Source organism: Paroedura picta, chromosome 3 (genome assembly GCF_049243985.1).
Source record: "Paroedura picta isolate Pp20150507F chromosome 3, Ppicta_v3.0, whole genome shotgun sequence".
Taxonomy (NCBI): domain Eukaryota; kingdom Metazoa; phylum Chordata; class Lepidosauria; order Squamata; family Gekkonidae; genus Paroedura; species Paroedura picta.
In genome coordinates, this window is record NC_135371.1 from 67,896,215 (window position 1) to 67,908,933 (window position 12,719).

The 12,719-nt window shown below is 50.1% G+C and overlaps 1 protein-coding gene across 5 annotated transcripts in view; it reads right to left on the bottom strand.

The window, feature by feature from the left end:
* Positions 1-12,719, bottom strand: part of UNC5A (unc-5 netrin receptor A) — a 167,104-nt gene that overhangs the window by 134,908 nt on the left and 19,477 nt on the right. For 4 of the 5 annotated variants that reach the window (XM_077326273.1, XM_077326271.1, XM_077326270.1 and 1 more), the window contains exon 1: positions 6,592-7,215. The exons of the other annotated variant lie outside the window; for it this stretch is intronic. Coding sequence is in view for 3 of the 4 variants with exons in the window: in XM_077326271.1 (XP_077182386.1) it covers positions 6,592-6,694 (103 nt within the window). In the remaining variant the exon portion in view is untranslated. Of the gene's footprint in view, positions 1-6,591; positions 7,216-12,719 lie in introns of those variants that run through there. 5 annotated transcript variants of the gene reach the window in all.

Consider the following 12,719-nt stretch of genomic DNA (forward strand, 5'->3'; position numbering starts at 1 on the left):
CCGCCAACAGAAAACTGTAACATTTGCTGTGCCAACTGTGCATTCCAGTTTAAACAAGGCACAGAACCTAACAATATTATTTCAGCCCTGCTTCTTTGGAATGAGAAAAAACTATCCCTTTGTCACCATGTTTCTTCCTTGTGCAATGGAGAATCTGTAATCAGCATAAACCAGGAAGGAGCAATAACAAAAAATCTATTTAGCACAAAGTTATTTAACTGACACCACCTGAAAGACACTCAGAACCATCTGGGGTTCACATTGCTTGGAACATAAGGGTAAGAGATCTTGCGCATACCTTGTTCTAACATAGAGTGGTTGTGAAAGAGGGCCTTATTCTAACAAGCAGTGGTGATTCTTCTGGCAATTCTCTAGCTTGATTGTTCCAATGGTTACCGTCTTTTCCCTGCTAAGAGGGTACAGCTTATCTGCACCTAATTTCTTGTCTGAATTTGTCTGCCTTCAGCTTTCAGCCAGGGGCTCTCGGTCTGCCTTTGTCTGCTGCAATAAAGAGCCGTCTGCTGTCAGAAATCTCTTTCGTACCATGTAGGTACTTAGAGATTGTGATCAAGTCACCCTTTACCCTTCTCTTGGAGAGTCTAAACAGATCGAACAGCCTTGGTAAGGAAGGGGCTCCCAGCCCTCCAGTCATTCTTACCGTTTTTGCTATATTCTTTCTGATTTGTTAACACATTTTTACTAGCATATCTTTTGCAATATGAGCACAGCTGTGTATGTAGCATGGCAGAAGTCTACCCCACACAAAAGTAACACTACCTGCTTATGTCTTAATAGAATGTTTTCTAGATAATATAATGTAACCCTGCATACACTTTAAAGCAGCACATTCAACTGCCCTATAATCTGGATGCTCGAAGTGGGTGGGCTCCCACTTCCTCACTTTCAAAGAGTGTTCCAAGAATGGAATCTGATTGTAATACATGTTGATGGTTGTAAGGAACACCTGGGTTAATTAGTCCAGAATCAAAAATACAGATTAGGACAGAATAGTGAGAACACTCCTTTAAACATGCATTGAAAAAGAGGAGGGAGGGAATCCATTCCTGTTACTGTGTTTTAGCTACCCTAATTACACCAACAAAGGGTGGTTAGCAAATGTTTAGTAATTTTGTTAAGTAACAATAAAAGGCAGAGTGGTGATTTTAATCCATGCTTGTGAGCGCAATTAATCTGGGATAAAAGAGTGCTGTCATGCGGCTATCCTCTAAATCCTCTTTGGATGTTTTGCACAGACCTATGGAAACCTCTCAAGTAAGCCCTGGCTCCTTTCCATTTACGCCTTTTAAAGAGAACCATCACACTCCCTTTTTAAATGCCCACCAGAGGACCAAGATGATGAAATGCATAAGGTCCCATCCAGGCTAGGGCAGTAGAATCTTTTCATTTAGTCTCTTTCCCCCACTTTTTACCCCCATAATGGGCATCCTTATCCATCCATGGTTCCTCCTCTTTATATTTGTGAAACCGGCCTTGGGGAAGAGCGAGTCCGGCTGTCCGAGTTAGAAGAGGACCTATCAGGGTGCGGCCAGACCCTGCCCCTGCAGCCCCCTCTCTCACCGAGCACTCACCCCTCGCCTCACAGACACGCTTGGCTGCTGGAGCCACCCTGTCTGCAAGTCTCCTCCACCAGGCCCCAGGTAAGCAGCCACGGTGGCAGGGGGGAGGGGGGGAAGTTTCCTTCCCTAGGGCCCGCTGAGCGCTCTCACCGCTGCACAGAGGCAGCGAGAGTGCTTGCCAGGCCCCAAGGATGCAGCCACATCGCCACTGGCCCACGGGGACCTGGGGGGGGCCCTTTCAAAGTCTGTTCTTATGAACGGGCTTTGCAGCTAGTTTATGAAATAATCCTAATTCAATGTTGGCATATTTCCTATCATAATATCTGCCCCATCCTAAAACATACAATGTACAAATGGTAATCAACAAGCCTTCCAGATCTGATCAGACAAATCTTAGCTTGACTTCTGCAGATTGTTCATGTTTCTGTAGGGAGGAAAAGGGGGCTTCTGTGCCATAGTTGGAAATCTCTTAATTTAGTACACTCCTCTAGGGCAGTGGTCCCCAAACTTTTTATCACCGGGGACAATTCTACTGAGGCCTCGGGGGGGGGGATAGTCTTTTGCCACCTGAGCCCCTGCTCCACTTGCTTTCCCACTGGCACCCCTGACTTCCTGCCATCCGCTGGGGGGTGCTGCCAGCAGCAGCTGCGCAGTGCCACACTTAAGGAGAGCCCCAGCCATGGCGGCCGCTGGAGAGCACCAAAGGTGAGCCGGTGGCAGAGTGGCAGGGCAGCCCCCAAGGCAGCAGCCGGGGAGGATGAGGAACCGTGGCCCGGTACCAACTGATCCACGGACTGGTACCGGTCCCCGGACTGGGGGTTAGGGACCACTGCTCTAGGGCACTTGGGTCAGTATATGTTTTAACCTTCCCCATGTTATGTTGCCTCATGTTTACACATCAGCCTTATAGTATGCTATACCATTTCAGAACAGAGATGCTAATATAATGTATGTTAGGAGCATCTGGTGCTGAAACAAGACAGCAAACTGGGAATTTTGTTGGGGCCCTCTCTCCCTTTTTTGCTCATCACAGTAGTTATCAGATATTTTCAAGCTAGTCTGTGAGTGCTTTCAGGGTTAACATCTGATTGCTTGTTGTGTACTTGTACATTAGGAGGTCTTTGGTTCATGGATGATTTCTAACTGTAATATCAACCCTGAATTTTGGCTCATGCAACATGTCATAGGAGCCTCTCCTTTCAGATGTCCATACCTTTGCTTTCCCAGGAAGGGTGCTATTATAAAGAGGTATAGAGCTGTACCTTATTACTGTTTACTGTATTATCTTATTTTCACTACATTGTTTTCTAACATTTGTAATCCAGTTTAATCACACTGTTTATTGCATGTCTCTCACTGTTCTTATTGCATTGTTTTAAATGTCAGTCCAGTGACACCTTTAAGAATCTGTTTTAAATTTTGTAATCCTCCTTGAATCCCAGTGAGAAAGGTGGACTGTAAATGCAAGAATTAAATTCCACTGGGAGAATGGCCTTGTTCTGTGAAAATGAAACGACTTGACTAAAAGGTCCTTCTGAGTATAGCTGCCCCGTTGCCCCAAGTGAATGAGAGAGTTCCTTGCTGTTGAGAACTTCATGTGGGACACAACACAGAATGAGAGTAAGGAAAGGGTGACCAGAGTCTAGAGCATTTTCCTTGAAGTTGCCAGATGCTACTTATTAAAAATCATCATCAGTTATTATAAAGAGCCAATCAAGGAAATTGAATGGCATGGCCCTTTACTTTCTAAGTCTCACATTCCTGCAGAACTCTGTGGGGGGGGGGGGGAAGGTCACATGTTGAGAATTTCCTTTTTAAATTGCATATATTATTTTATTTCTGGCATTTTGAATGGGCTTTGTCTCTGGCCCATTAGCAGAAATGAGATCTTTCATTTCCACTCATTCTGATTTGTAGAGAACATTACGGAAGGGAACAGAGGGGTTATATGTGGGTGCCAAGGGAGCAGATGATCTTGACTACCACTGGTATATAGACAGGGCCGAGCATAGGCTGAATAGAGAAGCATTCTTCCAGTGTACCAATTGAATTACAGGATCCAGGTGTTTCCCACAGTGGGTGTTTCCCACCTCCTGCATCCCACCATAGGCACAGCTCAGAGGCATCCTTTGTCTTCAGATGTCACTTCATAACACTCTCCTGCCCACTGTGAGACTTCCATTGCAATTCTCCTTTGGCCCAGCCCCTAAGGCCACAATTGTCAATATCCATAGGAATGCCAAACAGCCTCCTTGGGCCCATCTTATCTCCCCTCCCTCCTTACCAACAATCAGAGTAGTTTAAATATCTCCAAACTGGTAAATGTATATCATCCTGCCAGTGCATGCTTGTGCAGTGGGAATTTTAATCTGGGTGAGTTATTAGGCATATACAAGAGGAAAAAGCGGTAGTTATTTTGGATCAATTAATGTACAGGACAAGAGTATGATATTGAACTGTCTGCTAGTAATAAAAGAGACAGGCAGCTCAATGGGCAGCCATGGGTGCACTGTCACTTAGCAGAACTGGGATGGGAACTTGGCACTGAAATAGCAGAGGGTGACAAATGTGGGTTAAGGGATGTTAACATCAAGGATCAAGTGAAGAACCCCAAGAGATGAGAGTTGAAGAGGGGTGGGGGTTGTCATGGACATATGGGGAGAAACCCAGATTTAAGTTACAGGATCCAAAAGGAGGGAATTGATGGAAATCAGAAATGGTGGGGGCTGCAGCACAACCCTTTGCAGAATCACTCTGGTCTAAACCCAGTGATGTGAATGGGCTTGATTGCACTATTAGTCAACCCATTTGGCAAAGCTCATTTCAGCTCCTGAATAAAGCCTGTCTCTGTCTGGCACTGTGGCTTCCTTATTCCCCAGAATCACAGAATGAATTGGGGGTGGTTCAAGTGGCCTGGGCTACTGTGAATCTGGAAGAACAAGGAACAAACTAGTTGCCTTTTAGGATTCTTCAGCCCACAGGGAATGGAATCAAACTGCCATTGCCCAGAAAGACAAGCATCACAGCCAGCTAAAGAGAAAGGGGGTGGAGGGTGCAGTCTACAGCCTTTCCTCAGGTGGAATTCCCCATCTGCCATGTTGCTGTTCCCCTTTTTGTGACTATAAGGCTGAAAGACTCAACCCCACCCCCACCCCGCTTTGCTGGCTCATTGGCTAGCCCTCCATGGGCTGGCAATAGACAAGAGTGGGAAAGAGATGAAAGAAAAGGCAAACAGCATCCACTCATACTCCACTCTGTTGCCAGGAGCAGGTCCTCTCCTCCTTCAAAGCTGCCTGTGCCGGGAGGAGAGTTTCAAAGAATAGCTGTGCAGCCATACAATGGGGGGCTTGTTTGTGCAGTTGGAGGTGGCTGTTTTGTGGAGCCTGAACATCCCTCACAGCCAGATATTCTGCCTCTGCACAGGGCTGAGTGACTCCGGCACACAAGAGACAGAAGGCCTGTTGCCTCACAAGGACTTGGTATTAACATGATGACTTGCAGCATAAACATGTGTGTGAACATTTGTTGTGCACAGATCCACCATGTGTGTCTTGTTTATGTGCAGTTACCATGCGTACATGAACTCCTTGGACATGTTTGAATCTGTGTGAATGAAGCCTCTCATTTACAAGATTCTACAATGTGTGTGTGCACGATGCATCCATGTATATTGTATGTGTGTGTGTGTGCCTTATGTGTGCCTTTGGTGCATTATGACGGAGTGACAGGTGTTGTAGACTGGAAATCATTCTGTTCCTGTGGGTCTAAGAAGTGATTCCAAAAACACCTGTGTACTGTGTCAGTTTCTCTGGGCCCGTGATGGAAAAGAGGAAGGCGCAGGACTGAGGCAGGCTGTTTGTCTCCTGTCCCCTCCTCTGCTACTGACTGGCTGGTTGACCTTGGGCAAAGTCCCTATGGCTTTGGACCTCTGCTCTGGGGAGAAAAGATCTGCCCTGCCTCACAGGGACTGGGTGACTGCACTGTTTGTTCAAGGCTTCTATGCTGCAAAGAGTGCTGTCCCATGGGCTCTGGGTGGTGGGTGTCATTGTCGAAGGAGAACATCAAACATGGATTAGCAAATGCTCTAGAGACACACCATCATTCTGGTAATACAATTGCAGGTTGCCAGCGCCCTTTCCAACATCAATTATTTCTGCACTTGGTGTACAATAGGCAGCCAAAGCCACACCGCAGGCCCTGTGCCTCCCTCCAATCCTCACCTTGGAGTGTCCATGGCAGATTCAGGCCACTTGGACTGGACATCCACACCCTGTCCCCTCACCAGATGCTTCTGTGCCCACATCTGGACACAACAATACCCCCTGGTATTGTTCCCAGGCAGCAGTTTCAATTGTCCTGCTGGGACTAGAAGTCATGCCATGTTGCATCCTTGCTACAAAAGCCCTTCCTCCATCCCGGCTGCCGGATCCAAGATCCAGGAACCAAAGATCTGCTGAAACCCAGAGAAGCAGCAAGAGGCAAGGGAAGGCTGGGCAGGGAGGCACAAACGCAGCCCTCCCCCAGCGCTGCAGTTCCTCTGGGGTCCAGAGGAAGAACAAGAGCACGAGGTCAACCCACAAGCAGAGCTCAGGATGGAACCCTGGAAAAGGATCCTGCTGCAGCAACACAGCCCTTGGCAGTGCCAGGGCAGGAGGTGCCGGGAGGGGGGTGCAGCTGGCATTTAGCCCAGTGGGTTTTGAAGCCAGAGCAGGGGGTGCAGCCAGGCTGGAAAGTTTGCTGTTACACTTTGGGATGGCAAATGCTCCCCATGGAGCTCGATGCCCCCTTGCCAAGTTCCCTTGCCTCCGTGGGACACAATCGTGGCCAGTCCTATTGTGATGCCGCTTGACAGACCCCTTGCCCGTCGCTGAACCTCAGCCTCTTGTCCCCTGCCAGGCTCCCCCGCTGGGCGCCGCGCTCCCCGTCGAACCTCCCGCTTGGCCCTCCCGCCCCCGAGAGGCTGCCCAGGGCGACCCACCGGCCGACGCCACGCGCGGAAGCCTCCGAGACTCACCGTTGGGCTGGATGTGGCTGGAGAGGATCGTGCCAGCCAGCAGGACATGCCACAGCCCCGTGCCCACGCGGGCGCCGCTTCCGAGCCGCTGCCACGAAGCCATCCCCGGGCAAGGGACAGAGGACGGGACGGGGCCGGCCGAGGCGACGGTCCCAGCTGGAGTCTGCTCGGCGCGGCGGCGGCTGCTGCTGCTGCCGCAACAACTCAGGACTCCTCGGCGGCACTCAGCGCCCCAGCCCTCCTCCGCCTCCCTGGCCGCTCCATCGGCCGCTCATGGCCGGACGGACCCGCCGCCGGGCTCCAAGGGGAGCGACCTGGGCGGCGGCGGCTGGATCCCACGGGCCGCTTCGCAGATCCGCGCCGGACAGCCGCATAGACCCCCTCGCCGGCCGGTCGCCGCGGCGCGACTGTGCGTGCGTGTGTGTGCGAGTGTGCGCGCGCGTGTCTCCGTCTCTTTCCCTCTGCCAGGCAGGCAGCGCTGGGTTGGCTGCGATCACCTTGTCCGCGGCAATGCAGAAGAGAAAGAAGAAAGAGCCGGCGAGGGACTGCAAAACCCGGACTGGAATCCGCCACGGGAAGGGACGGAGCAACAGCTGGTTCCAGACTGACAAGCTCCCGAGACGCAAACAAGCGCTCCACTGGGAGGGAAAAGGAGCCGCAGCCGCCAGGCGGAGCCGCGCACACCTCTCTCCCTCCCTCCCTCCCTCCCTCCCTCCCTGCCTCGCCTGGCGCTCCCCATCTCCGGGTAGGAGAAGTCCGCCTGCGGGGTGCGGGGTGCGGGTGCGGGGTACCGGAAGCCGTGCCAGGGGCAAACGGGAGGGTAGGAAAGGCTGCCTCCAAGTCCCCGAGCAGCCTCTTTGTTGGCTCTGTGGAGACACCGCCAAGGCTCCTTCCTCGCCCAGACAGCACTACCGCCCTCGTGGCAAATCAACAGGAGGTTTGGAGACCCCCAGCCCCAAATACACCCTTCTTTCCAATCTGCCCTCTTGCAGAAGGGTGGGCATTCGATCCCACCTGCTACTCCCTCTGGGCAGAGCTATGGCCCTTTGGCTCACCAACCCCACCTTGCAACTATTCACATCTCCCACCCCCCGCCAGCCATCTCTGGTATTTTAAGAGACATCACACCTCCACATCAACTCCTGAGAGGAAACCTAGGTATCATCCACACATCTCAAAAGGGAAAGTATGTGTGTGTGTGGGGGGGAGGAGAACCCCCCTCTCATCCCTAAAAGACATGCCATGCACTGTCCCCTCCCCCAGTCACCTTGCATGGGGAGCAAGGATTTCCCAGGGGTCATGAGCCTAGTCTGGCTGTGGTCTCATTCCGACTCCAGTCCTGGGCTTGTCTGAAGCAGGGGCTGCCAATCATCAGCATTTATGTTCTGGACAAACGTCCCCGTCCCCGAGGAGCTGCCTGGGACCCCCGTGCTCTAGTGGTGCCTGCTATGCCGCAGCAGGAGGAGGGGGGAGGGTGTGAATGAGCCCACAGGGCACCCTGAGCTGCTGGATGGAGGGGGGGGGAGCCTATGCTGGGGTCAAATAAGGAAGCTGGGCAAAGCTTGCTCAGTTAAACCGGTGCCTCTTCCGACACCGAGGCACACACAGCAGCGTGTATGAAGACAGACACAAAGACGGGACAAAACAGACACAATACAGGTAGGTTCAGACCACACATCTGAAGACAAGGCACACAGAACAAGGAGAAAAACACAACGAACAAAACAAATGCAGAGACAATAAGATGCTGAACAAGATATGCAGAAAAAGGGGGGGGGTACAAAGGCACACTGACAACCCCAGACCCCTGCGCACTGCAAGCAAGACAGATGCCCACATTCTTGACGCTGATGGCACACTCTAGGCAACACTCTCCACATTCTGTGCAAACTCCTATTCAAGAGCTGGACTCACACTACCACATGCAACAGATACAAGCAGAGCCACCCAAAGCTGAGAGCACACACAGAGAAAGGTGGCCGCAGTCCTGTTATTTAGATCAGTGGTCCCCAACCTTTTTATCACCGGGGACCACTCAACGCTTGACAATTTTACTGAGGCCCGGTGGGGGGGGGGTAGTTTACTCCTCTACTCTCAACCACTGCCCTAACGCTCTCTGATCGCTATGGTAATGTTTAAACATCCCTTCAAAATAAGATACAGACACGCCACAACAATGAACATAAGGAACATTTTATTTTCATGGAAATTTTAACTCATGACAATGACAAATCAATGGGAACCCTGAGCTTGTTTCTCTGCAACGAGATAGTCCCATCTGGGAGTGATGGGAGACAATGACACCCAAAGTGTGTTGTAAAGGGCCGGGGGGATGAAGTAAAGGGCCGGGGGGGGGGGAGAAGGCGTCCTTCGCGGCCCACCTCCAATTAGTCTATGGACCACATGTGGTCCACGGCCCACAGGTTGGGGATCGCTAATTTAGATCACTCCTCCCCAGCTCCTCTTTGTGGGATCTAGAGTTGGATGCTTGTTGTGGAGTTGGATGTGTTGCATGTACTGGGGTGGAGGGCTAAACCTGCAGGAAAACACTATGCTTTGGAAGAAAGAGGCGCAAAAAAGACTAACATCAAGGAACCCTTAGATTTACCACTAAAGTAAGGTGACCAGATTTTACCATTGGTAAGACTACTTTCCCCCCCCTGAAAAGCATGCCTCCAAGTGGGGGGGGGGGTCGTCCTATATGCCGGGTACACTTCAGTTGGGATAGACATAGCTGCCCATATTGGCCCATAGTACTGTAATGTAATGTAACAAACTCTATATTTTGAGTGGAAATGTTGGGGCGTCGTCTTATACGCCGGCAAATACCGTAAGTACAATTTGCCAGGTACCCCCAGATGTCCCTCCAGATGTGGGACAATCTGGTCACCTTACACTCAAGGTCTCTTTCCCCTACTTTTACTCCTACTTTACGAAGGAAACTGTTCCACAGTTGTCTGTTTTACTGTGTTATGTGCCTGACAAATGTAACCATCAGGGACATATTAATCCTCAAAGAAGGCAGGGTGTGGGTGGGAAACTCTCTTTTTGACCTCTGTGCCTCAAGCAGAGCTAGCTGCCTGTATGCGACATAAATGCAAGCTATAACTGGGTGCAGGAACAGATTTTGTTCAAGTTCAAAACCAGGCAATTCATTACATTATTTTTTGAAAAACTTCTGCTTATTTAAAATGTGTACATATATTTTTAGAACATACAATTCTCCTGTGGCCCAATATAGGCTGGAATTTTCTTAAAGCAGAATTGCCTGTTTTTGAACTTGGAATCAATCTGACCCTCACCCTCTTAACAATGTTGTTGTGCTGTGCTCTGCCAGTTTTCCACTCTATGGATTGGGATGCCCATGCCTCCAGGCTCTTCCTGGAGTGCACCTCCTTCCACCATAGCTTTGAGAGTGACCTTGTTTCACAGGGCAGTACTGCCAAACCGCTGGCACCTCAGGTCTCAGCATCCCATAAAGAGCAAATGATGGCACAGACATGCTTTCAATGCCAGAGAAAAGGGGGTAATGCTCTGCAGGGGGATATCCACTGTGGAAGCCACAGTCCCCATTTGGGTGAGGCACTGAGCACAGTGACATCACAGTCCAGCACTGGGGTTTCCATAGAAACCCCATTTCCAGCACACATGGACTTGAGCAAATGGGAGGGTGAGGGGGAATGCTTGACTTGGTGCCAGCAGGTGTTCATCATCCCCTGAATGTTTTGAGGTGAATGTCAGGAACAGAGCTGGATCAAGTAACGGTGAATGCACAGCTGATGCCTGCTTGGGATCATGCTTCAGTTACTGAGGTGCTCCCCTGTTGTCAGTGAGACAGCGGATGGAACCATAAATGAGATGCCACTGCAAGGGTTGCCAATTCAGTTTGGGACTTTCCTGGAGATTTGGGGTAGGGGTAGAGCTTGGGGAGGAAAGGATGTCATAGAGGCTTCCCTCCCAAGCAGCCATTTTGTCCAAGGGGACTGGTCTCTGTGATCTGGAATTCCATTGTAATTCTGCGACATCTCCTGGCCACACCTCGAGGCTGACACCCATAGCCAAACTGGAGGGAGGCCAGGAGTGCACAACACACACACACAATAAATTGCCCTGTGAAAGTGGGGGCAGATTGAAACTCAGTGTAATGAGATGCTGGCTTGTAGTCAAAGTGGGGAATTAGCAAAAGCAGCCAGTACTAGGGGAAATGGATTTTTTCCGCTTGGGGCAAGGTATGTATATGGAAGAAAAATGGATGGTCAGCATACCTGAAATTGGCCCCATTAGGGAGGTATTCTTGAATGACTTGTAGCAAAAGCCTGTGCAGAGCTATTCCAGGCTAAGCCCACTATTGCCTACGCGGTCTGGGCCCAATGTACCCAAGAGACCGTCTCTCCACCTATACCCCCAAAAGAGCATTACACTCTGCCAATGCCAACTGGCTAGTGATCCCTGGCCCCAAAGAAGCATATTGGTCTTCAACAAGGGCCAGAACCTTTTCTGTCCTGGCCCCCTCCTGGTGGAACGCGCTCCCTGAAGGGATCAGGGCCCTGTCCGAACTCCCAAAATTCCACAGGGCCTGCAAAAGGGAGCTCCTCCACCAGGCATTTGCCTGAGGCCGACAACAGGTTCCCCCACAGACATCCCTCCATGGCCTGAGGCAGTCTGTCCTCTCTGGGGGCCTTGGCTGGGTTCCGTTCCTGTTGTATTGATTATGATCACTCAAATTGCGTTATTGGATTGTTGTTGTTGTTGTATTTGTTTATGTTATGTATTAATTCGTTCCATGTATCTCCCATGTTGTATGTAAACTGCCCTGAGCCATATGGAAGGACGGTATAAAAATCAAATCAATCAATAAATCAATAAAGCTTTCCACAGTAAAACACTCCTCCTGCCGTACAGCCAGTGCAAGCATACATCACCCCTTGTATTACTATATAGAGTGTGGAATTTGACTTCCAAGCAATCTCACTGTATGACTCTGGAGGAGGAGGAAGAGCAGATTACTGCCTCTCATTATTACTAAGGAAATTTTTAAGAGGCAGGCCTGAAACTTTCATGACCAGAAAGAAACTTGGTTGAGATGTCCCTTGCAGGTCAGAGTGACACATCTTGAACATTTTGCTGCCCTTCCTCTCCATGGATCTTCAAATCACTTTTTTTTTTCAATCCAGATTTTGCATACTCCTAGTTGTGGACTTGGAATGAATGCTGAAAGGTCAGTGATTTATGCTGTGAAGGCAGAACTGGTCAAGAACCAGTGCTTCACAAGAACCAGTGTCAGTATGGTCACACTGCAAGTGCAAAGTGTCTCCTGGGCTGGTAAGAATGAGGGAAGAGAAAGGCTGTCCATTTCTCCAGCGGGTGGCAAATTTCAGCATTGATTAACCTTGAGACTGATATTTCGCCCAGCTCAGACAGCTGGGAGCACGTGGGGAGAGCTGCTGGAGAAAGCTGCTGCTGCTGACCAGGTGAGACTATTGTGGTGCTGAGTGAGGTGATTGCTGGGTGATTGCTGGGAGGATTAAAAAGGGCTGCTCCTCGCCAGAGCCGAAGGGCTCGTGGATAGCAGTTCTTAGCCTAGCAATTAGAATCTGTAGATTATATTTTCCTAGTAGTTGCACTGCCTAGAAGTTACGGTGGACCTCCAGGACACTCATCCCATCATCTGAAATGAGTGTGACATGATTGCCTTCCTCCCTGAAGACAAGATGGACTACAGCTGCCCCAAGTGTAAGCTGGTAAGACTTTTGGAGGAAAGGATTAGGGGCTTAGAAGAGAGGATTATTAGTCTGACAGAAATTAAGAAAGGGGAGGAGTTCATAGGCAGGAGCTGTGCAACTCTGAATAAAGAGGATACAACCAGTCCTGAAGAGAATATGGGGATTGACCTCATTATGGAGCCTCTGCAGACAGTTAGCAAAAATACTCAAAGGTGTAGAGCATGAGGGTTCTTGGGGCCTTTGGAGCTCCAGAATAGATTTCAGGCCCTTGCAGAGGAGGTGCAAGTGTCAACGAGGGAAGAGGTCCCAAAACAAAGTCTAAGACAAAGTGAAGAGGCCATGGGGAAATAAGGCAATGGTGTTGAGAAGGGAAAAAAGGAGAGTACTGGTAATTGGAGACTCCCT